Raw genomic sequence first — 25,690 nt, 5'->3', positions numbered from 1 at the left:
CTTTCAGAAATATTCACCTCTTTTTTTTCTCCTTTCAAACAGACCTCCTTTTCACCTCCTGCTCCCCCCCCCCTCCTTTGCCCCTTGACTAACCTCTTTACTCTCATTTTTTAAAACCCCAATCTTTCATGTATTGTCTCCAGCGTCTCCCCCAACACCCAAGTGAAAGCAGCTTGGACAGTCCTCGACAGAAACTCCATATTAGGCCGACTGTTCATCAGTCATTCCATGTGCTGTTGCTCTCCTTGGCTCATTTAAGAGTTTGGTCTGTAACATTAGCACCGTGTCATGTTTTTCGTGTGTGGGCGAGCAAGTTTGGGATGGAGATTTGATTTGTGTTTATAAAGTTTGAACAAATTCCACCCTCCGCCAAAATACATGCCAAAAATAACTCATGTGCTGTTTCTCGAAGAATGTTATCCATCTAAATATGAGCAGGAGGTTTTGATTTCTTCTGCCACTTAGGAGAAGCATTTTTTCGAGGGATTTATTCAGATTTCACAGTGGCCGGTGCATTATTTTGTTGGCAGTTAAACAAGGTAGAAATGAAAAGTTTAATGTCCTGGAAAGCATGGCACATAGCTTGTCTCCAGCCATAACTCGTCTGTTTTTATATCCTAGGATGAGAGGCCATTTCACTAACAAACACTCTGTTTTTCCCCTTCGCTCTTCTTTCCAAAGCAGCTCAGCGGTTCATCTCATGGTCATATCCTCCGACTAATTCTTCTCTTTGTACCTGGTAGTTGACTCATGATAACCTTTCTCTCCCTTTTGCACTCTTTTTTTGCTTTCTTTTCCAATGCCTGAAATAGAAGTGGAGCAAAAAGGTAAATGAGTGGTCTGGTCCTCCCCCTCCCCCCCTTCTGGCTCCTTGTTTCTGTGGTGTTGAGTAGAGCTCCCCTCACGTCTCCTCCTCCACCTCCTCCCCCCACCCCCACCCCCTCCTGATTGCCTCTCCTGTCAAATGCTAAACCCCCATAGGAGGATTGTTTGCACCCATGGAGTCCAAATGAATTTCCAAACAGAATTGCAAATGACATCCTCGATCATCGAATGTAGATTTTTTTTTTTTTCTCCCAATGTGAAAGAAAACACCAACTGTTGGGTGTTGATTTGTTCCAGGGACTCTTGCCTAGCACTGTGTTAACCCTTGAGTAATATCTAAACAGTATATTCTTATTTGGCACAGTCTTAGTTTGCTTGGCCCAACTTTGCTGCACGTGATGTAAAATAGCAGTGATGGCTGAGTGAGATTGGCACCGACTGAAAAAAGAAAAGAAGTTTGAAAGGAAAACAAGAATTCAGTGTGTCCCTTTTAATCCGAAACCAATTAATTTGAAGCGTCCAAATGGGAACCTTGCCATGGCCTACCTCCCTCATCCATCAGTGGTTACTTTTGTCTTTCGCCACAGAAGTAGTATAAAACCCCTTTACCACTGTTGTTTCGATCAAATCCTCCAACCTCCACTTTCATTTTACCTCTGCTTTGCTGCCGCCACCATCATTGACGACCTGTTGTTCACTCTTATCTCAAGATGTGAAGTCTGTTCCCTTTCATTTTGGTTTTACAAGCTCGGTATGCATGTGCAGTGTGTGTCCGTATACCCACCTGTTCATGTGGCATTTGACGTCAAAGACAGGCTGGTATATATAAAAAAAAAAAAAAAAAGAATCAAAAAGAAGATGTGACCTCTTCTTCCTCCATTCCCCCCCCCCTCCTGTCTTTCATTTGCAGGTTTTCTACCTTTTTTCTTTCACGTTTTGGTTTGTTTTGTCCCTGTTAGGACGTAGCAGCAGACCCTTGAGATGAAAGTCCTCTCACATTTTTCATTCTGAATAATCCATTTGACACATTCATTTACTCTCCTTTTCCCTTTTCGCAAGCAATAGTACAAAAGCACTAGTTTAAAAAACACCTCCAAATTCACAGTCCCTGATCTTTTTTTGTCCTGCTCTTGAGTTGTACAGCAGCAAGAATGAAGCGTGTCAAATGAGTCACTTGTGTTCAGAATATTTACGGTTAATGTATCTTCTTTCACTCCCTTCTCTGTCACTAGTTTTCATTTGTCCCGGGACTCTGAAGGGTGTAGGAGCAGCCACTTTCCTGTTTGAGGCAGAGCAGCAAGCGGGGTCGTGGTGCAAAGACCCGCTGCAGGCAGGTGACAAAGTCTTCTTCATGCCCTGGACGCCATACCGCACTGACACTCTCATTGAGTACGCCTCGCTGGAAGACTTCAAAAACGGCCGCCAGACAACCACCTATAAGCTACCGCACCGTGTTGACGGGACGGGCTTCGTCGCTTACGATGGTGCCATCTTCTTTAACAAAGAACGCACGCGAAACATTGTGAAGTTTGACCTGCGCACTCGCATCAAAAGCGGCGAGGCGATTGTTAATAATGCCAACTATCACGACACCTCACCTTACCGCTGGGGGGGCAAGACGGACATCGATCTGGCGGTAGACGAAAGGGGCTTATGGGTGATATACGCCACAGAGCAGAACAATGGGCGCATTGTGGTGAGCCAGCTTAACCCATACACTCTCCGCTTCGAGGCCACATGGGAGACGGCGTACGACAAGCGCTCTGCCTCCAACGCCTTTATGGTGTGCGGCGTGCTGCATGTGGTGCGATCGACCTACGAGGAGAATGAGAGCGAGGCCAGCAGGAGCCAAATTGATTACATCTACAACACCAAGCTGAGCCAGGGCGAGTACACAGACATCCTCTTCCCCAACCAGTACCAGTACATCACCGCTGTGGATTACAACCCCAGGGACAACCAGCTTTACGTGTGGAATAACTTTTACATCCTGCGGTATGACCTGGACTTCGGCCCACCGGATCCCGCTGAAGGTGAGAGCTGCTGCACCTCATTATCATTGTGTAATTCATGTATTGTTTGGCGGAAGCGTGGCGGGTCACAGATGGGCTACCTTTTCATTTTGGATGCAGTTCAGGTGCGATAAGAGAAAAAAGCGGTTAGTCTTGGGGAAAGGGCTCATTTGCAGACACAAATTACAGATTCACCTTGGAATGAGGGATAGCCCCCGTTGGGACTGTGCTGCTTTAAAAATCCTGTTTCTTTATTGCCATGAGGTGAGCTGAGGCACTCACTCCAGCTGAAGCCTGGACCCTATCAAATTATTTAATCTAAGGCCGCATCAGAAACCATTATGATAATTTATATATATTTCTTATATCTGTGAATGTGTATGAGAAGTATTGTGCACAGTATGACAATGGTTACCCATCTCCTCCCTGCGCCTGGATTCCAAGTTGGGTTGCCATGGCTACCTCATTAACTTCACAGAAGCTTTTTTTTTTTTTTTTTTTTTTTTCTTCAGATCAGGAGATAATCGCCTTTCTATCGTGGTATAATATTTCTCAAGCCACCGGGCTGAAGTGTGTGTGAGTTATGTGCCACATGGCGAATCAGAGTAGTGGAATAGCTGCTAGAAAATATCAATTACAGTGAAGGATCTTGTCAGGCTGTTAGGGGGCTTAAATTAATCTGTGAAGTGTAGAGAGGTGACATATGTGTCATCAGGCAGGGACCTTCCATTATACTGATGATGGGCTTAATTACCTGACTGCAGCCGCCGTGCCACCATAGATCCACGATAAGTCTCCTGTTAGAAGTGGGGGAAATAAGGAGCTTGACCTTACTTCATGTCATATTAGAGACTTGGGTTGCCCTCGAGCGCTGGTCTGGATTAGGTTATGATTTTTAACTTCTGGATATTCGGGGAGGAGGTTGCCAGGGGGGAAATCTGATTCTTGACCTGAGCTGTTAAAGGGAGCTTAACGCTGATGTCTCAATGGCGGCTGTGTGCTCCTGAACTCTGGCCTCCTGTCAACGTGTCTGTTTGTTTTCCTGCCGTTCTCCTGGAATCTGCCTTGCATGATAACTCAACACCCAAGGGTGAGGTGTATGTGTGTGTGTGTGTGTGTGTTTGGCGGGGGGCTAGGAGTTTGTCTGTTTTGCTGAACAACCAAAGCCTCAATTAGGACTATGTTAGAAGGGATATGAAAAAATACTCCAACTTTAATGAGTTCTCCATGCATGCAAACCGCCTGCTCGACTGTTCACGTCCCGATGTATGTAAATGTAATTAACAGCTGAATTATCATAATTACCCTCCTTGTGTCGAAAGAGGCTGAGGGAGAGGAGGAAAGTGGCCTTCACAGAGCATTTTCAATGAAGGGTTTAATGTTCTCTTCTCAGCTACTGTAATGCCTCGGTAAACATAAATGCCACATAGGCTTAGTGTTGCTCCTTGCTGCAGGAACATTGCATATAATCAAGAAACCCCGGACAGAACATAGTTGTTGATTTCCCTCATTATTCCACGTACCCATATTGGGATCCAATCAGAAATGCATCCTCGCAGCAGAACTTGTCACTTTGGATCATTAAGTGTGTTTTATGCGAACATTCCGAAATGTTGTGCGCTCGAGAGGCATCTCGAGATTCCAGAGCCAGCAGCCGCACGTTGGGCTCCGAGAATGGCACCCGAAAATAATTGGTTCTTGTTTATTAGGTTTTTTTCAGGATCTACACCTTTAACTTCTTTACTGTGTAGCTATTAGGATTTATTGCTGCCCATGATATGGCGTTGAATTAAACAACCTATTCTGCAGGGTAATCTAATGGTCCTGAAATAATGTCTCTCTCTCTGAAACTGAGGGGCACTTGAGGCGTAAAGGAAATTAATTGTGCCCATTAAGATTCATCGACCACAGAGTGAAGTTAACTCCACCACCAAACGCAGTGTATTTTCTCTGCTTTGTAGAACTCGTGTAACACAATGAGCGTCTGCGTCCTTTTCTGTCAGACGCGTCAACCTTGGGCTGTGAAGCTCATCCCAGGAAGGTGCTGAAGTGCTGGCAGGATTAGGGGGTTTATATTAAGGGAGTTTGAGCAAAGTGATCAAAGCAGACAATAATTGACGTTAGCAACTTGACGGTATTTCCTTAACTTTTGTGTAAATGTGTTGCGACATCGCAGGTTTATTAAGTCAGGCCCCGGTTGAAGTGATTAGCTGTGATCATTCCCCCAGTATTGATCGTTCAAGTTATTGTTCCAAACAATTCACACGCATTTAAAGAAAATGTCTGTGTTCAGCTAATTCGTTGTGATCACAAAACAGCAGTGATCAATACTTGGAGAGTCCAGCCCCCTCAGAGGTCTCCCTCAAGGAGGTGCATGCCAATAAAAAGCACACCTAAGTGCCCATTGTAACAAAACGAAGAGGGACAACTGTAATGCATTCTCTGTGATGTGCAAAGGGATTAACTGATTTAAGTCCAATGAATTCAAAAAACTAATCAGAGGAGCCAGTAATTGCCAAGAGCATTTCAGACTTAGCAGGGAGAGAAAGGAGAAAATTAATTTGTCTTTGAGGTTGCATTGATCTAATGATGCCTTAAAGACGAGGGGCATAAAACGAATGGCTTTGTCTGAAAGGCTTTGCCACTCGGCGTAATCTGCTAGCAGTGAGCACAAGTGGGCTCTGGGTTGGATTGAAATGTCAAGGAAAACGACTATATTGTATTCCGTATGCTACATGATGGTTATATATCATCTCGAAGCTGCTTTTATTTTTTTTTTCACTCAGCCATTTTGTGGCTAAACCCAGCTCTGCACCTCAGTGCACTTTAGTTTGCTTTTTAAATCCCTGAAAGGCGCCTCCAGGTGAGCCTTAAAGACGGAGGACATTTTTAGATGTATCATGCGCTAAGCCTGTGTTCCACCCTTTGAAGCAACAGAAATAGAGGCTAAAGTGAAGGAGTCAGGAGATTTGCAAGAGCTCTAATTGTTCTGCGTCTTGCCGCGGATCAACACGGGCAGAATTATAGCAGGAAAAAAAAGTGCATATTATAGACACAGACGACGAGAGCGCTTCTGCTCTCAGTGTATTTCTGTCTGAACCTATATCATCCTGTCTGCCTGTGTCTGTATTGTGAGCTGACTCAGACAGTCTAGTTTTGACTACACTATGTCTGCTGCTCCACAATGCCCTGCTTCAGGGCTCATAAATTACCCCACATGGACACAGGAAATGTCCGGCAGAGCTTTTTCTGTCCACTGCCCTTCACAGAACAAGTGACAATAAAGCAGTGAGCCCCGGAACAATTTCCCGAGAGCTTGAGTTTCCTTTCATTTAGTTGAAATAATGACATGTTCTTCACAGCCTCGGATAGGACTAAATATGATTTGTCTTGTGGCCCTTTACCTTTACACACCAAGCTGTGTGCTCCCATCATGTAAGCTTGAATGAAGCAGAACAGCATGAGTGCATATAAACAGCCTAATGTAAAATTCATGTCATGTGGGATTCATCGCGCTGTCATTAATTACCTGCACTGGCTCGAGGTAAAAAGGCAAAAAGACCAACTGTAGCTCCTACGCAGTTCGTACCCTCTGAGACAGGCTTGTTATTGAGTCAAGCTTGAATGCACAACAAAAAGGACACAGAGATGAAGACCGCCCCTCTCACACTCACAAGTTCACACCTTGTCTTGTCAGTGTATTATTGGGCATCATTAGCATGGAAACATTGCTTAAGCTGAAGTTATACATTCCAGGAAATACATTTATTTGATTTCTAAGGGGGGGATTGAGATAACATTTCAAAACCAACCTCATGTCTGTAAAAAAAGGTGGACTGTCTATGCTAGCATCACCCAAGTCTTACATGTTTTGTAAGCATAATACTCCTCACAAAATAACATCTCTTAACTGATTTTTCAAGTGTATAATGCAATTGCCAGAAGTACAATTTTAACATTAGGTTATAAAAGAAATACACCACCAACTTCACCATCATCCAACTTTTCAGTGTTCGGCATGATGATGTATGCCCCTCGTAACTTCTCTTGTCATCTTTAATAACTGCCTATGTAAAGACATGTAAAAGCTTTCGGCATGAATGTATTTTATGATGTACAACAGGCATCAAAATCTATTTAGCTTGTGTTAACCACAGACCACGTTTTAGCCCTGACTCAAATTTAAATAAAATATGGCTACCACTATTAGTCAGTTAGCCTAGCTTAGCACAAACAGTCAAGACTGGGAGACAATATAGTTATTGTGAAGTAGATACTTTTTCAGTAATATATAGTTAAGAAATTAAAAAAAGGTAAATCCATTAATCACATGAATTTACCTTGACAGTCAGGACAAAGATAGTGCACTGTTTTTTCCTAAAATTGAAAGATTGAGATTATATTGTTTTTTTGATCCTGTTGTCCTATTTGCATTTGTTGTGCTTGAGATGACTTTCTAAAAAAAAAAAAAAAAGGAACGCTGTATCTGGTAATCTGTTGTTCAAGAATCAACTGGCTTTGTATTGAGTCGGAGGGTGTGTGAAGCCAACAACCTCATTGTGTGCAGTAAACCGGACTAATGCTAAGCTAGCTGTTGCTAGTCCAAAAATATCTCCAAAAACATAGCCTGAAGGAATAAGGAAACATACTGTTTTCCATTTCAACTGTACTAGTAACAATGCATTCTGGGAAACAAATAATAAACATATTTTCGTTTTCAATAATATACAGCATTTTACTGTGAATTGTGCAGAATCATGGGATCCAACACAAACTGCTAGGACTGTGGCACATATATCCCCTTAAAACAATTATTTTTTTAAACTAACTTGATACAGCAGTCAGTGAGCTAGCCTGCTGTTTCCATCTGATTCCAATCTAATGCTAAGCTATGCTAAAAGGATGTTGACTTACTTTCCTCCTTTAGTATATTAATAATGCTTTTTTCTTGTGCTTGTGTTTGCTCATGTTCTCATTTACCATTTCATTTTGGAAAGAGTCACTGCTAATTGAAACCGAGTTTTCCAGCAGGATGCAGCTGTGACATGTTTCCTAAAAAAAAAGAGGGAACTGGAGCACACTGATTAATTTTGCAGCATTTAACAGGGCTCATTTTTCCTGCCTTTTCCATATTTCCTTTCAACTGTATGTGTCTATTTGATATTGTGCTGGGATGATTAGCCTTGTAAGTGATTCATCTTAAAAAATTAAACCACTTATAACAGCTTGATTTAGCGGCAAGTTGTCATTGCTCTTCCTTAATAGCAGGTATTAGTCGGCTTATGATCCATTCATGGTGGCGTTTGTATGGAAAGGTAGATCAGAAGCTTGAAATGCATTGGCTGTTGTAGTGTAATTTGAGATAAACATGCTTCTAAGTGCAGTGGTGAAAGCTGCAAAAGCAATGACAAACAGAATATGGAGTCCTCTGATCATCTGATTACGGTTTAATATTTTTTTCATCTTCTTTCCAGAAACATAAATGACTCTGGGGGGCCGTAACGTGATAAACTAATTCTGCTTCATCTCTGCTAACTTGATGGATGATCTTGTGTAATGGTTTTCCTTCTTTTGTTGCTCTGTTTTAATTTACGCAGTCTGTTCCGACTGTGGTGACAGCTATGTTTCAAGTGTTCAATCTCAGACTAGTCCATTATTTACAAGAGGTATTATTCAGCATATGGCAACGGTATGCCTTTGGTGTCAGATTGCCCATAAAGAGTGACTTCACTGCCTCTCGAGAGAAATGCGAGCTAATTGGTGCAGCCCTCTCTTGGTTGAGTGCTATCAGAGGACACAGCTCTGGACGGGAATTTGCTCCCCATAATCAAAGGAAAATAGCTGCGCGGCTGGTGCAGAGACATCAAAATAAGTAATAAAAAAAAAGCGCTGATGGCTGACAAGCAAACTGCGTGATGTAGTGCTAAATAGATATGTTGTTGTTTGGTGATCTTCACAATCACACTTTGATTAACCAACACTTACTAACTGAAAACACCCACAAAGATGGTATCTGTTCTCTTGCTAGAAAAATCCATCAACATTTTACCTTCATTGGTAAATTTTGAATGTATCTTGTAGATTAGATATTAGGGTAATATGGGTGTACAATGCCCCAGAACCTACATTGATGTTCTCAGATTTACTTTTTATGACCTTATTATTACATTTAAAAACTTGTAAATAGTTATATTTTAAAGGGCCCTAATAGATGTAGAGATTCCCAATTGTTTGTAGTAATGGAGTTAATCACAAATTATTATACATGTTAATAACAAATATTTGCATTTCACCAATTCACAAGAAATGCTGGAGTGATACAGTCTCGTGGTAATCAGATGATGGCTGCATGCTGTAACAGGCGGATGTATATTAGAGATTATATAAGCCTGTGGGAAAGCAGACGTTTGCTCAGGTATGGAGAGGTTTAATCTCATAAAACCCAATTACACTTGCCCTACTATTACATTATGTGTGAATATTGAATCAGCCAAGTCAGAATATGAATCATCACACTTTTCCTGAGTCAATAAAAAACTTCACAGGCTTTCATAAAAATATTAAGAGTGTCATTCTTATAGTTTTTTTTTTTTTTTTTAAAGAACGGTTGGTTTCGCTTTTGCTAAAATTCACCTCAGGGTTCTCATATATATATATATATATATGTACTTGATATATCTTGCAAAACATTAAAAGAGGATCAGCAATTCCTTTCTGTAATAAGAAATGTTAGAAGACGTTTCCCTTTATTTAGGTCCATAACAGGTGTGTTCTCCACCATTCTGGGTCATATTTCCCATTTTTTGTTATCCTTACCATTGAGTAAATTTAGCTGTGGGTGCAAACCACACGTGTCAGCTGTTACTCCTGCAGCCCTGCTGCTGGCCTGCGCGACCTGTGAATGTGTGTGTGACAGACACACAATGACTGAAAGAGTGTAAAGTAATTAGCTGGGGCTCCTGCCTGTGGAAAAGGTCACTAAGTAAAATGTCACTATTCAGCCTCACTGTTGGATGGTCTGAGTTTTATATTATTGATACACTGAGCAATCAGAGGAACCCCCACCCCCTCCGCTGTGGGATTCTGACCGCATCACTAGATATATCAGCTCTGTAATAAAGTCAGATATTTCACTGGAATGAAAAGGTAAAGATCTCTCCTGACTGGCTGATCAGTGTGAAACGTGAAATATGAGGACTTTGTCACCATTCCCTCTTAGGAAATGGAGATATGTGTCTGATGATGGTGTGTGAGATAGCATGATATTGCATTTTCCTAGAAGCACCCAGGGAACCTTAACACAATAATGTAGCGCCTTTCACAACAGCAGACCTCACTGTGGGAATCTGCTTTTATCTCCAAATACAATCAGGTGGTTGTGAGTAAAAATGTATGATCATTCATGCGGTAGGAGTTGTACATCCGTGTAGACACACGCACATGCACACAGTCCTTTTTTCTTCTTTAGCCACAAGGGCAATTCATACTGTATAAAATGTATAGATTTCCTATTTCGTCTCTCATTTCCTAGTTATCTCCGGGCTCTTTGCAGCAAATATTTATCTGTGTGCACGCTCTGGTCTCAAACAGAAACACACCTGAGCAGTTGAGCAGGCACAAGCGCACTTGCACACGTGCACGTGGGCATCCACACACAGATTTGCTTTTCAGGGTAGGCGTGGATTGAATACAGAGGAATCGCATTATTGCTGATGTATGGTTTTTGCTCGGAGCAGTGCAGTTCTCCTTCCGCTCAGCAGCTTTATCAAAAAGAGGGAGACGAAGTAGGCAGGGGGAAAAAAATCAAATGCAGACAGGCTTTGTCTTCATTGTTGACATTTAATCAGCCCAAGGTACTGACTGTGTTTGGGAAGAAACCACAGATGTGTCAAACGATGCCCCACCACCCCTGCTTGTCTTATTTATGGGGCTTAAGTAAACTAAATATAGCAACAGAAAGATGCGTTGTCAGGTTCCCCTATGTTTTTGTTTAGTGGAGGAGCAGAAAATAGGTGGAGTTACGACCGATAGCAAGACAAGGATTTTTGTTTTCAAAGAATTATGGGCAGCAGTCTCTCCGACAATACCAACAAGACACAGGAGTCAAACACTTGCATTTCCCCACTGCTGGAAAAGGATGGGAGTTCAAAACAAGGCGCTAACAACCTCACTGTCTTTTTTCTAGTGCCAACCATTGAAGATTTCTCCGTCTCATCGTTCGTACCCAAGACCTCCTCTGTCATCACCACCACTGCCGTGTCCACTTTAAAGGGTGAAACGACTGCTGCAGGAGCAGACCCAAGAGATGGGAGGGACCCCTTTGAGGACAACCGCGGCTTAAGTACAGCAGAGCCCACCGTCCCCGAGATGCCTCCTACACCCAGACGCTTCTGTGAAGCGACCAGGAGGAGAGCCATCGACTGGCCCCAGACCCACACGGGGAACACTGTGGAGAGGCCCTGCCCCAAGGGGACCAGAGGTAAGCTCACCACACTTGATGTTCACTATTATTTTCTTTAAACTTGCATGGTATTGATAAAGGATTTCATATTTAAATTTACAACCTAGTTTTTTTTAATTTGAGATGTTGCGTCAATTAAAATGGAATTTTATAATTTTATAATTGAAACCACATATTTAATGGAAAAGGCACGATGACATGTCAAATTTTGAGGCTGAGAAATGTCATTGTTTGGAGAAAATTATATGCCATTTGATGCCGTCAACAAAGAAGTTGTGACAATGGCAAGAAAGGACACACTGGACCTGAAAACACCTGCTGAAACATTAAGATTGCCTATAAAAAGACATCCCAGGCGGTCTGAGTCTTTCTAGAGTAAAGATGGGGAGGGGTTCACCACTCTGTGAAAGACTGTACGGCAATAGTGCAACACTTTCGAGCAACAATTTTTTGCATAACATTGCAAAGGATCTGAGGATTTTGTGGTCTACAGTACATATGACAGTATCTGAAGAACTCTCTGTATGTAAGATACAGAATTCAAAATACATAAAACAGTATTGAGTTTCTGCGCTCTTCAGGCCCTCAGACAGCCCTGTGTTAAAAAGAAACATGATTCTGTATTGGACATCACTGCATGGGCTCAGGAACACTTCCAAAAACCATTGTCTGTGAACACAGTTCATTCCTGCATTCTAAACTGCGAGCTGAAACTCTACCATGCAAAGAGGAAACCACATGAAAACCAGATCCAGAAATGTAGCCATCTTCTCTGGGTCCAGGCTCCTTTAAAATGGACTGAGGCAAAGTTTAAAACTGTCCTGAGATCTGACAAGTCAACATTTGACTTTCTGTTAGGAAATCTTTTGACACCAGACCCGGGGCCTGTAGTGCAAAGCAGGATGTTCAGTTATCGAGGTAACTTCAGGGTTAACTGTGGGATTTAAGTACTTCAAAGGGGTTCACTTCTTTTTCTGGCTAGATCGCCATGGTAACTTAAGCTTGAGCAGGTTATGTTTTTTTTGATAGGAGCTCAACCTGTGTGAAACTCCGACCACTGACCAATGAGATCTCTTAATTTGATTGGTTGGGAGGAGTGAGAGAGCAGAATTTTTTTTTAATATAAAATAGAGAAAAGATATCAACAGCCTGATGCATTGCAGTTCTCAAACAAAGCACTGAAACCTTTTTTCACAAGATATCAAAATAAGCGTACTTCCCTTTCAGTTATGTTTTCATGTTTTGGTTTTTATAAGGCACATACTCCATATACCGTCAGGACTGCAGCTGATAAAGGATGTCTTGAACACTCCACTTATGAGAAAAACAATTAATGGAAGACACAGGAGTTATATATTTAGATCTATATTGTGCACTTATTTATGATAATTAAGTGTCTAACATCATAGTGTGGTCTGAGTTTTCAAAACATGAACATACATATAAACACATAAATGATGATCTACTACTATGCTCTGTTTGAGATGATCAAGGAATGAGTTTTTTGCTATTCTTTTCAATCAACCTTTTCAAGAGAACTTTTAGAATCAGACTTTCAGCATTTAAAGAACTGAATCTTCAAAAGTTACTTAAAAAATATAAAATTGCCCCTGTTTCCATATGTACGCCTGAGGGGTTAATGCTATTTCCATCTTTGGCACTATGGAACAATGTGTGACATTTTAGCCGGGGGGGCATGTCAAATTTCTAGCATGATTGATTTCCCAAAAATAAGTAATAAGACTCCTTTTAAACATGGAGTCATAATTTATATTGTAAAAAAAACGTAATTGTTCTTGCAATCATGAACGCATGTAGACATGAAGATGCCGTTTTCCCTCTCTGTAAAAGATCTGAAACAAATGAAGATCAAAGACAGTATTAAGAAAGTTACAACAATGAAAGCTCTACAAAAGTTCAATATCTGCTGACTGTCTTCATTACTTTCAAACCCTACTTTCACAGTTGTTTCAGAGTGATCATTACTGTAACAAGTCATCAGTTGAGGGAACTGTGTGCTGATTGGTCGTTACACCAGTTCAGTTGACAGTGATTCTCTCGCAGGAATCTCTCACAAGTTACCTTAACACCTCGTCACAGAGACTGACAGATCTGTCAAAATATGAAGCAGGGCTATTGGAGGATGAAAGCAAAAAAGAGACAACGTTTTGACTGAGGGGGTGAAAGGGAATTAGTCTGTGTTGTCGCTGTTGTCAGTTGCGAGGCATTCATTAGGAATAATCCTGCGTTTCATTTAGACATGCATCGTCAAGTATATGAGATTATAGAAGTGTTTACCATTCTGAAATGTTTACAGGCAAAAACAAACTGTTTTGTCAGAGCTATGCAGAAACCTGATAGTGTTTCCCCCCGAACAGTTTATCTTTGTTCAACTTGCAGCTTGCAGGCTTTCAAATTGTTTTGGAAATGGCTGTTCCTGCCGAACAGCTAAAGTTTCCTGCACCAGAGAGTGTGCATGAATGAGGGATCAGCAGGAGGAACTGTACTCGGAGCAAAGTTTTGGCTTCTCTCCAACTGTTGTGTTTGTTCTGTGGTTTCTGCAGGCATCGCCTCCTTCCTCTGCACTGTGGCAGGGACCTGGTGCTCCAAAGGCCCGGACCTCAGCAACTGCACCTCCCACTGGGTGACTCAAGTGGCACAAAAGGTAAAACAGGGGGATGTGTCATTCACAAAAAACAGCAGCGGACAAACATATTACAAGGTGAAAGTCGAGTGTTCAGTGGCAACTCTTAACCCTTTTTGCTTGCTTGGTTTATTTTTCTTGCACCAGCTGGTCAAAGGTCATGTATCAGGACAATACTGACAGATTTGGAGCTAAAATGTTGTGTTGCAGCAGAAAGAAAATGAGCTATCAAGCATCACAAAACATCAGGAGTAAATGCCAAGTTCTGCAGTCAGTCACTGAGAATCAAAAGAGCCAGAGCTTCTTTCACCACAGGCTCGTCTGCTTTGATGTTCAACATCCATGCAGGTTGAAATCAAATGCAGACACACACAGTTTCACTTTGAGTAGCCTCGACCGACCATAATGCAACACAAAACGCACTGCATCTTATATTCTAAGGATGAAGCTGCCTCTTTCTTCTGACCTGAAAAATATACTTTCCCCAGCAAGTTCAAGTCAGGGTTTCTGGGTGTTTGAAGTGTGTGGGGGGAGGGTTAGGGAAATGGTGACATGACTTTTTGACGAACTCTGTCCTAATTTCATCCGAGACTGCTGTTATAATCAGCTTATAGAAAAATCTAAGAATAACACTTAAGACAGTATTTTATGTTAATCAGCTCTGTGCTTGAGTGCATGGCTGACATTTTGTTCCCCTTAAAATGCAACGCACAGAGAACATATAGACGCTACTCACAGATGCAAAACATTTGTGGTGAGTCATCTCTGAAATTTGCCAGAAAAATACATTTCCAGGCTTTGTTTGCAGAAAGGGAAATCACCAATTTTCTTCCAAGCGAGGAATGTTCAGCCATTACTCCAAGATGACTAGAAACTCGTCCAATTTCTTTGTCTTGTGCAACACAGAAGAAAAAATAAACTTCAGATAGCTGTTCTACATTTACATATTTACCCATTAACGAGTAAAAACAGATACAAAAAGTAAATATAGTCTGTACTGATTCTATTTGCATTGGTATTGAATTTTAATTAGAGGTAATTGCCTACCATAGTGGTTCTGCAGCCTTTATTCCAGCCGTTAGTTGACACTCCTGTAGTTCTTTTCACACAGTGTGAGATATCGCGGCTGACAGAAATGTCTGGTATCTCTGACTCTGAATTACACCTTGGAGGCTGCATAGTAGGAATGTTTTTCCCACTCTGCCACTACTAATTAGAGTCTCTATGATAAGACATTAGCTGCTGTAGCTATTTCTTTGGGAATTTAATTGGCAGTGGAATTTCATTGTCCCATTTTGGATTTATGTCTCTCTGTGTATTGCTTCATTTCCTCTTAGTACATAATGGAAAAGTACATTGATTTCTTGTTTATGAGGTGCCAAAGCACTACACCATTAAGGTTACTATATTATTAAAATTAGCATGTAGTTTAAAATGGGGCAACAAATTGGGCCAAAAGTTGAACACTTAATCAATACTGCAGATTACACTGTTTATTCCTTTTTCTCATACATGAATGAAAAAAGCCTGCGCAGTAATACTGATATATCTTTGTTACTTTTTTCCCCTTCTGAATAAGCACTGTTGCCATAGATTGTTTCTCTGAGGTGTATATGTCATACATTCTTTCAGCCTCACGTCACAGAACCGTCTCAAGGTCTGCTTCACTGACGCTTCACCGAAAAACAACTGTGATTTCCCTGTTGCTGTTTTTAGATCCGAAGCGGCGAAAACGCTGCTAATTTGGCCAATGAACTGGCACGGCACACACAGGGCCCGGTGTTTGCCGGAGACGTGAGCTCCTCCGTGCGCCTGATGGAGCAGCTCGTGGACATCCTGGATGCTCAGCTGCAGGAACTCCGGCCCAGCGAGAAGGACTCAGCTGGACGCAGCTTCAACAAGGTACTGTGGACATTGCTGTCTGGCTTTAATTTTTTACCCTTTTGTCCAGAGTCTGTGCAGGCAGGACTCGGAACATTCTTCAGCAGTACACCTACCAAAACACAACCCCTTCACATACATTCCCCGCTTATATCCACACACACCCACATTCATGGACACACACAGTGTCAGGTGAGGGGGCTAGGGAGGCAGGTCTCGCCCTGAGGGGAAGCTCATTCCTCTTCGGCTCCCTGGTAATTACCGGCTTTCGAAACACACAGGCTCACCTGGCAGTTCTACCTTAAAGAAGCTAATGGCCATGAGCCCCCTACCAACACAAAGAATAACTCCTCATTTCTGACAAGTGTGAAGCTGCTCTCCCCTAGAGCTCCTGCTAGCACTGTGCAAAAAAAAAGAAAAGTAGGCCTAAAATGTGCCTACATCTCTCTGCTGCTGGCAGGCCCATGGAGAGATGAGTGGCAGTTTGAAAAATTACATTGTTATTCAGACTTTGCAAACAGCAGTTGCTCCGTAAACAAGGTGATTTCCACCAAAATGACGCCCGTTGTTTGTGCCCCAATGTTCACAGAGATATATTACTATCAAACATTTGAAGATAAGTGCGAACAAGTTTCTCTCTGCAGCGTAAATGCTGATACAGAAACTTGAACATCACAACAACAAAATGCATAACCCCCGGACATAACCGGGGGGGGGTTTGCAGCAAGTTATATTGTCTTAACTAGAAATCATATCACCTTACACATATTTAAAACATGCCGTGAGGGTTAATGACTTAATTTCTTATATAAACTTTTTTATAAGAGGAATTGCTTGTGTTAGCACAGCCCAAACTAGTGAACATAAAGTCTGCATTTATTTCTGTCAAAATTGTATTTTTCGCTGAATGTATGTGTCGTTCAATTTGACTTGAACATTTTGCATGACTATTTTTTGGGATCAAAAATACAATCCCTGACAAAAAGAATGTAGACTTGTCACTTGTAGAATAAAAGTCAAACAAAGACTAAGTTATGTCTACACATACGCTGTAGTAACCTGCTTACTATAAAAATGAATGTAAGATTTTTCCCCCCTGACCTCCGACCTTAGCTTACTAGATGAAAAATGAAACATTTCCTTGATGTTTCTTCTGTTTTCTTTGTTCTTCTGTACTTGGTGATTGGAATCCAAGTCGCCAAAACACTTAAGACAAGAAATGATCATCTTTTTTCAAAGTAGGAAATCAGGTTTTTCCTAATCCCCTGGGTTCGTTATGGAACCTGTTTCTCTCTATATGCCATTGCAGGCTAACGGTTGGTTGCAATAAGAGGGAATAATACATGAAACTGTAATACAAAACAGCAAGCATGCATTCAAAAGAGCCGTTGTATTAGAGAAGTGTGAGCTAAGAAAATCACTGGTGTTGTCCTTAACCTTTATGACACCCTTCCCAACAAATAAACATGCAAATTATGTTGTCCGTGTTTGTAATAAATTATGATGTGGAGGTTATAATCTGAATGCAAAGAACATTTTGTCTCATTGTTTTCCAATTCTGTGTGAGAGCTACAGGATGTGATTTTCTCCGGTTTGACTCAATTAGGAAGACAAGGCGACTTATTTAATGCCAACACACACAAGGAAGGTTTTTATAACAAGAGCTAGTGCTACATTATCTCCATAGCATGAAATACAAATGACCCCATTCCACATTGTTTATCTTCTCAGAGTATTTTAAAGCATCACTAATGGGGAGCACCGGAGTCTAGTCTCAGCATTTTCTCCTCCTCACTGCTGTGCATTTTTCATCTCTTCCCCTCACTATTAAGTGATCCATATTCATATTAAGCATTCCAAAAACGCTCCCCTGAAAACCATTTAGAGCTGTTGCCCTGTCGTCGTGTTTTATAGACCTGTGCCTTTTCTTCTTTGCACTAATTCTGTAATTTATGGTAAGTGGCATGATTAAATGCTTCCTCTTTTCTTATGATCTGTCTTTGTGCTTGATCTTTTTGTTGTGTTGAAAAGCTTCAAAAAAGAGAGAAGACTTGCAGGGCGTATATGAAGGTATAACTACTACTGTAGGCTTTTCATGTTGCTTTTTTTACCCCCCCCCCATCCCTGATGCCTGACCAGCGGCATGCAGCGCTGTCTGTCTCCATGTCCTTGGCTGTCTCGTTACAGTATGTGTGCCTGGTGACCCGCTTGTACAAGATATAGCTGCTTCCTCATCCGACTCGCCTGTCTTTTCTGCTGTCATTCTGTCCATCTAAAGATGCCAACGTCAATATCACTCTGTCTTTGTCCTGTTTTCCCCTCCTCGGTGTGCTATCACTTGTACATCTTTCATTTTTCTCTCTCTCCTCCTCCTCCTCCTCTTCCTCCCCCACTCTTTTTTCTCTCTCTCTCTCTCTCTCTCTCTCTCTCTGTCTCTCTTGTCGGTTTTTCATACGTTGTGTGAATAATTGCCTTCCCACGGTCGTAATTGCACCTCCCTGTCAGCCAGAAGTGTGATCAAAGTGGCAGCGTGCTCAATTTTCACTTGCTTACATTGTACAATTTCTAGTCTCCTTTGTCCCTGCAGAAAAAAAAAATCTCCGTTGTGTTTTGTCTGTGAGATTAATTTCTGAGCACATTAATATGTTTCTGTTCTATTCGTATTTTTCTGTCTTTCCCCAGACATTTTGTTTTTCTTGAGTTTGTTTTTGGGTTTCTGCTGAAAGACAAGGGCATGGTGTAAACACTCGGGACGAGACGCCTTGCATGGCATAATACAAATGATCTGATTTTGTAGTTATTGTTGGCTCCCTACAACTTTGGATTGGTTTTACTTCAGTTTTTGTATTACAGAGAGAGAAAGAAGATTTAGAAATGTCATTTTAGCCATGCTAGTGGCATGGTACTATGGATGACATTGTCATAGAGTCAATATAAGCTGCTCTGTCTGTATACCACTAGGGTTTAGACTGAATTATGTTGGATGGATTGCCATGACATTTTATATAGGCATGCATGGTGCCCAGAGGATGAATCCTAATGACTTTGTTTATCCCAAAACTTTCTTGTTTTACCATGAGGCCGACATCTGTGGTTTGAAAATAGTGCTCTGTCTCTGCCTCCTCCATCTCTGTTTAGACTTTCACTCCGATAACATTGTTTTATCCACAGTGGACAGTTTTTAAAAAGGATTAAAATCAATGCAGCAGAACCACAGATATTGTCTTTTTATTCCCCACATACGTTTTTCTTGTGAAAACCAAGTGTCTATTTCACCCACAATGCAACACCGTTGCGAAAAAGATCAGTTTTGGAGTAGTATTGGTATGTCATGCTAGCAGCTAATGTAGCATCCCACCTCCTTCCTCAAGCTGAAAGACGAACAAAGGTCTGATTAGCGGGCTACAAATTCATTCTTTTTTGTTTGTTTTCAAACTGTATCAAAGCTGTATTGAAGTTGAACATGGTGAACATTACACCTCCTTCATATCAACATGTAAGCATTACAAGTGTGAGCTGACGTTAGCATTTAGCTCAAAACACTGAGGGTTCTATAGAAATTACAACTGAAAGCTATTTGCTTGTGTTTGTGTCATCGCTAATCCTCTGCTGCTTCTCTTAAAAAGCCGAGTGTTCGCTGGCCTTTTCCCCCCTCACACCATGTGAGTTGTTTATCATTCCACGGGGAGGGGGGCTCCTCTGGTTGCACTCTTGTTATTGGGAAAAATGACCTCTACCCAGACGAGAATTAAAAGGGATTTAATCAGAACACAGATCCTTCCTATGCTAGACAAATTAGAGACAGCCAAAGGTTTTTTTTTGGGGTTTTTTTCACTTCCCCTTTTTGAAGTCCTTTGAGGATGGCTCTGCAGGGGGGGAGAGACCATTTAGTGTCTGTCTGGTTGTAATGGCTCCGACCCTGGAATAGCCACTACTGTCTCTCCTGCTCACACACACACACACACACACACACACACACACACACACACACACACACACACACACACACACACACACACACACACACACACACACACACTTATGGCTCCCATCATAGTCACAGCTCGCAAGCTTCTAGTAGCCTGCAAGGTCAGGGCCACAGAGATTGATTTCTGTGCTCTAGCCTGCGATATGAAGACACGCTGAGAGCCCTGTGTCTGGATATAGTCATCATTGCTGTGGTTAATGTGAGCTCAGTGGTTAAATGTTGCGGTTAATCATATATTGGTGCAGACTTTGGTTTTATCCCCTTTTTCGTTATTCCAGGCAAACGGATAATCCTGTCCGTGGTCAATTAGTGTTTTGGATAATCACAGCTGGGACTAATTGGTACAGTGAGCAAGGGCTTGTTGTGGTTAATTACCGTTATTGTGGTGGGTCTTGCTGTGGTTAATGGCACCTTTGGTTAAATTGTCACTCTGAATTATTACACCAGTGCTTGTTCTAGATTATTGGATCTTTAAACAGACTGTCAGTTCTAGCTGTGATTTCAGATTGCTAGCGATGTTGGTTGTTGATTGTGTCACGCAGGAGTCATGAACTCACCCTACCGGGGTCAAAGGAAACTCTTGTTTTATCAACATATGATACTTGTGTGGGTTTTGTGGAATGTTTTGCTTACTTACTGCTTATCAGAAAGCAGGAAATTAAAGGATTTCTATTTAAAACAAGCAGAAATTTCCCCCAATCTGGATTTAGATTCCCACTCTGGACATGGATTTCATGGTAAAGCCCCCCGTTCCTCCTTGAGTCTAGCATTCAAGGCCATAGGGGTCGAGATTCTGTGCGGGAAATAAGAGTATTGTTCACGATAATTGTTTTTTTGTTTAAAAAAGCTGCCTTAAACCAGGAATTGAGAATGCAGCTTTGTAGACGGCTTCAACCCAGTGAAGGGAAAAACATTTGGTTTATTTTTCCCCCTCAAGCATTTTTACATTATTCAATAAAGAAATTGGTCCAAAAAGGCTTCCTTAGATTAGGTCTATTTTACCCGCACAGAATATTAATCATACTGTGCGTTCTGCATTTTTTAACGTCATGTTTATTTTATTTACCCTTTTACTTCCCTGTGTCTCGAGTCGAAATGATCCCTATACTTTTTTATTCATATTCTGAATGTTCTGCATGACCCTGTTCTTTTTGTTGTATTATATAATTATTTTTATTTTTTTGTATCATATGCTGCCCAGTCCCCTCTTGTTGTTTTTTAAACTGAAGTTATGATAGGAGAAAAACAGCCAGCTGACATTTCACTTGTCTCCATGGATATAGGCGATTGTGGACACTGTTGACAACCTCCTGAGGCCGGAAGCTCTGAAATCCTGGAAAGACATGAATTCCACAGAACAAAGCCACGCCGCCACAATGCTACTGGATACCCTGGAGGAGGGCGCGTTTGTCCTTGCCGAAAACCTGATCGAGCCAGCGATCGTCAAAGTGCCTGCAGAGAATATAAGTAAGTTCCTCTCCAATAACTATAAAACAGATACAAACCACATGCATATCTGCCAGTCACAATTTATGGTACTGATGGTTATTTCTATTTTTTGGGGCTGTACATCAGTTTTTGTGTGCATGGACAGCTATTTCTCAAGGAGAAACTCATTTTAAATATGGCCACCCACTGTTGACGTCACTGTAAAAGATTTGACTGAAGAAATATGTGTCCTCACAGACAGTTTATTAGCCACATGATCTCACTGATTCACTGAGGTCCTCCTTGTGCAGTGAACTGTCATATTTCTCCCAATAGCTCTTGGGTTGTTGCTATGGTTATGGGCTCTATCTCACCCCTTTTGTCTTATACTTGGCTGATTTTTAATCTTTTTCTTGCATAGTAAAGTCACCTCATTGAGTATGTGATGTAAGATGAACTGTCCAGACCTCTGGGGGGAAACAAAGAAAACCAATTGAATGGCTTTGTTCTATTCATACAGCACTCTATCTGTTCTCTCCAAGCCTTTCCCATTAAGTGGTAGTTAGCTAAGCTGATGTTCCAAAAGCACTGATTAATACAGTGTGTAATATGCTATATATTGGCTTCTTAATCACTGCCATTCAGCCAGTTTCTCTAGCTCTCACTTATCGTTGCAACAGCACTTATATTGCAGTGAACATAAACACGGACACACGAATGAACACAGAGAGAGAAAAGCTTACCTGACCTCCCTACGAAGAGTTGAAAAATGTGAAAATGATTGTTGCTCCTAATTATCAGTTTGCCGAAGCCTGAATGGCACCTCCAGGCGAGCATCAAGGGCAAGACGGGGAGGAAAGGAGGGGTGAGGGAGAGCGACGAGAACAAGAGAGCTAAAAAACTAGACAGAGCGGGAGAGCAACAAGAGAACAATTCCTCATCTCCGTCTGTCAGAAGCCATCTATCTGAGGAAGTGAGGCCATTTCTGATGGGAGGGAGTGCGCTGATACGTGTGTCCTCCTGACCCCTCAGTAATTTCACACATCAAAGGGAGCACCACCCGGCAGCTGGCATACCAGAGAGAGAGAGGGGCTGCAGGAATTTGGAGGATTTTCAGAGATTTGCTCGTCGAGCCCGGAGTTATCTGAACCCACAGGGGAGAGAAAAAGTAAAAGTAAAAAGCTCAATGATATTTTTGATCCTATGAATATTTGACATTCATGCTGCAGTCGGCTGTGTGCCTGTGTTTGCTCATCCTCTATCGTTGCCCTTGTTGTTATTTTGTCTTTTGCTCTTGCCTGGGATGGTTTGACAATGCTTGGTGACATTTTTTTTTTTAAGCAAATGACACTCAATGCTCTCACTGCCAATAAGATAGGATCCTGTCACTGCTATGATGAACCTTGAATCTGTATACACTCACTGCTTGGTAGAGCTCTATTCAGCGTCATGCTTTGTTTCTAAACATGCTTCCTGTTGGTAATCCATTCATTTATTTCCCCTCCTCACCTCCCACCTTCTCCTCAGTGCTGGATGTGTACGTGTTGAGCACAGACGGTCAGGTGCAAGACTTCAGGTTTCCTCAGACGAACAAAGGAGGAGCGACTCTTCAGCTTTCTTCTAACACAGTCAAAGTCAACAGTAAGAATGGTACGAAGAAAAATACCTTCAGACATCTTTTAAACACTGTTAAGCCGGACATTTTCTTGACCTCTATGGGGTTGTGTGTCAGCCGTCTTCATGTGATGTAAAATCTCACTCTGGATATACATGGTAGTTTGTTCCATAAAATAATTATAAGGGAAATTAAGATCAGATATTTTTGAAGTAGTAGAGCAGCGTTCTGCTTTCTTATCACGACTAAGATGGGAAGAACTTCTGCTCTCATATCTTAAAATTTTAACTATACAGTTAATTTCGTGGGGTGATTAGCTTAGCTTAGTTTAGCATTAAGGCTGGAAGCATCCATGACGTCTTCAATCTTTACCGAATAACACAGAAGCTTCTTGCCAAAACTAAGTTAATTACCTGCTTGCTCAAGCTTTGTAGTTTGCGTACAAACAGGAGGATATGTATTAGGTGTTTTTTAAAACCATCTCTTTGATTCGGAATAAACATTTGAAAGAAATGAACATTAGACTATTCCTTTAAGGTTGGGACCATTCAGACAACAACTTGTATCCAGTATATATGTCTCTTCTCACAGTAAAGATAATGTGTGCTTTGCTGGTTTTTGCTCTCTCTGTATGTCTGATGATCTTATTATTTCTGGCCGCAGGTGTTGCAAAGCTGGTGTTTGTGCTGTACAAACACCTGGGTCAGTTCCTCAGCACTGAGAATGCCACGCTGAGGGGAATGGGGGACCTTAACAAACGTAACCTCTCCCTCACCGTGAACTCCCACATCCTGTCAGCCTCGATAACCAAGGAGTCCAGCCGCGTGTTTGTCGCAGACCCCGTGATCTTCACACTGGAGCACCTGGATGTAAGCCCCCTCCCCCTCCCCCCCAGAGACAATCCCTGGACCACACTGTGGAGCCTGGCTTTTACTGTACTGGTGCAGCTGCATGGCCTTTTACAGCACTTTGATGCTATTTTGTTATAGAAAAACAGTTTCAGTTGTAGGAATGCATCTGTATTATGCTAATGTCCTATGAGTGTTGATTTGCAGTAATCAGATACGTACTATAGAGTTAGAGAAGCATCAGTGTTTAGCCTTTTGCTTGGCATTCTCTCATCCAAACATATGAGATTATTTTCTTTTAAGGGCACCTTAATCCCCTTTCTTCAAAAGAAAACATTACATTTAAAGATTTGTTTTAGTAGCCCAACGTCTTATAAGTAAAACAAGCACACACAAACACATCCAGTCCACACATCACGTACATCGATGTTAAACAGTGAGACATATGAAAAATAAAACGTGTGTTGGTGTACAATCATACATATTGCAGCACTTGTTCATTTATGTTTCATCATCTTTTCTCTCTGTGTGTTTTTATTTCTTCCTTTTTCTTTTGCAGAAGGAGCACTACTACAATCCCAACTGTTCCTTCTGGAATTACTCAGAGCGAAGCATGCTGGGATACTGGTCCACTCAGGGCTGCAAACTGCTTGAAACCAACAAGAGCCACACCACTTGCTCCTGCAGTCACTTGACCAACTTCGCCATCCTCATGGCTCACCGGGGAAACGTGGTAAGTGGTTGGCACGAGCTACATTTCTGTCTCAGTTAGTTGTTCTTCCGTCTCGCTGACAGATTTGTGCACTCACGGCATGAACAAGAACGGCATTTCAGTGGAGATAATTAGATTATTGCTGGAGGGGAAGGTAAAAAGGCGGGGTGGGGGTGGAGGAGTGGGAGAGGTGGAAAAAGGAAGCGGGCTGTCACTTTAAAAGAGCGAGATAGTGGATCAGGAGAGGAAGTGCCGTACCATTATAAGAAGTAATTATATTTTACCTGTGGTCCGTGTCTAATATTCCTCCATGCATATGTCTCTGACAATCATGGGAAACAGTACAACCTCTGCTTTAACTTATGCTTCCAACCCTCTTGAAGTGGTGAAGGATCCATTTGGTCGCGAAATGCAATTACAATTCTATTACATGAAAAATAGCATGTGGAGCAAGGGCCTAGCCAGTAATAAATGTGGAGGATAAGTTTGTGGTTCGCTTAATAATACGTCCCCACTCATGAACTCTGTCCCCTGTCATCTGTCTCAACCTCAACCTTAACCACAGCTTGAAAACAGAGCCCCGAGGCTGGGCTTAGCCTCACACCAATTCCCTCCACATCCCCTCAACTGCAACTCCTGCCCTCAATAAAATTACAAATATCACTGGAGGAATTGCCTCACTTTTAGGCCGCCATGTCCTTGAGTGATACTTTGTATGGTCAAGTCTGCTATTTTCACATTTGATTGAGGACCGTCTTGAGCATGCTCACTTTGGATTTTCAAAAAAAAAAAAAAAAAGGAGCAGTGTGATTTGACCTCAGAAACAGAACTCACATGTGGACGTCATATCAAGTGGTTGTGGCATTTTTATTTTTGCTGTCAATTTCTGCAGTGTGGGCCCCATAATGTGATCAAAGCATGTTCAATTTGAGAGCTCTAAATCCTCAGGTTTGGAGCATATATCCTTTAAATTATATGTCTTACATACTGGCCATCAACAATTTCTAATGTGCTTTTGATATGAAGGAACACAATCCTGCCCTTTTCTAATGTTGTTTATCTGATGCTTCTTTGAAGTCAGGTCAAGTGTATCTCTTCCAGAGTTGCAGTCTTTTTAGTACTATTTCCCATCGCTTTCTTAGTTTCCTTCAATTGCAGCCTGACTGTAGTGACACAAACAGGGATTTAATTTCAAGGAAAATCTGTCCTTTGGAAGATACATGTTTCATAATAACCTCACATTAGCTTCAGATAAATTCAGAATAGATTTTTGGTA

At 41.7% G+C, this 25,690-nt stretch overlaps 1 protein-coding gene across 14 annotated transcripts in view; it reads left to right on the top strand.

Annotated features, from left to right (window-relative positions):
* LOC109997634 (adhesion G protein-coupled receptor L2) overlaps nt 1–25,690 on the top strand; it is an 85,855-nt gene that overhangs the window by 40,555 nt on the left and 19,610 nt on the right. For 7 of the 14 annotated variants that reach the window (XM_020652173.3, XM_020652168.3, XM_065954119.1 and 4 more), the window contains exons 5-14: nt 813–827; nt 2,058–2,858; nt 11,023–11,316; nt 13,863–13,963; nt 15,659–15,844; nt 17,855–17,893; nt 21,095–21,278; nt 22,767–22,889; nt 23,518–23,723; nt 24,262–24,435. In XM_020652173.3, coding sequence (XP_020507829.1) covers nt 813–827; nt 2,058–2,858; nt 11,023–11,316; nt 13,863–13,963; nt 15,659–15,844; nt 17,855–17,893; nt 21,095–21,278; nt 22,767–22,889; nt 23,518–23,723; nt 24,262–24,435 — 2,123 coding nt within the window. The remainder of the gene's footprint in view (nt 1–812; nt 828–2,057; nt 2,859–11,022; nt 11,317–13,862; nt 13,964–15,658; nt 15,845–17,854; nt 17,894–21,094; nt 21,279–22,766; nt 22,890–23,517; nt 23,724–24,261; nt 24,436–25,690) is intronic. The other 7 variants (XM_020652174.3, XM_020652170.3, XM_065954121.1 and 4 more) reach the window with 3 other exon arrangements.

The sequence above is a fragment of the Labrus bergylta genome, chromosome 4, assembly GCF_963930695.1.
Source record: "Labrus bergylta chromosome 4, fLabBer1.1, whole genome shotgun sequence".
Taxonomy (NCBI): domain Eukaryota; kingdom Metazoa; phylum Chordata; class Actinopteri; order Labriformes; family Labridae; genus Labrus; species Labrus bergylta.
Note: the sequence above shows the minus strand (reverse complement) of the source record. Positions and strands in the feature narration are given on the sequence as shown.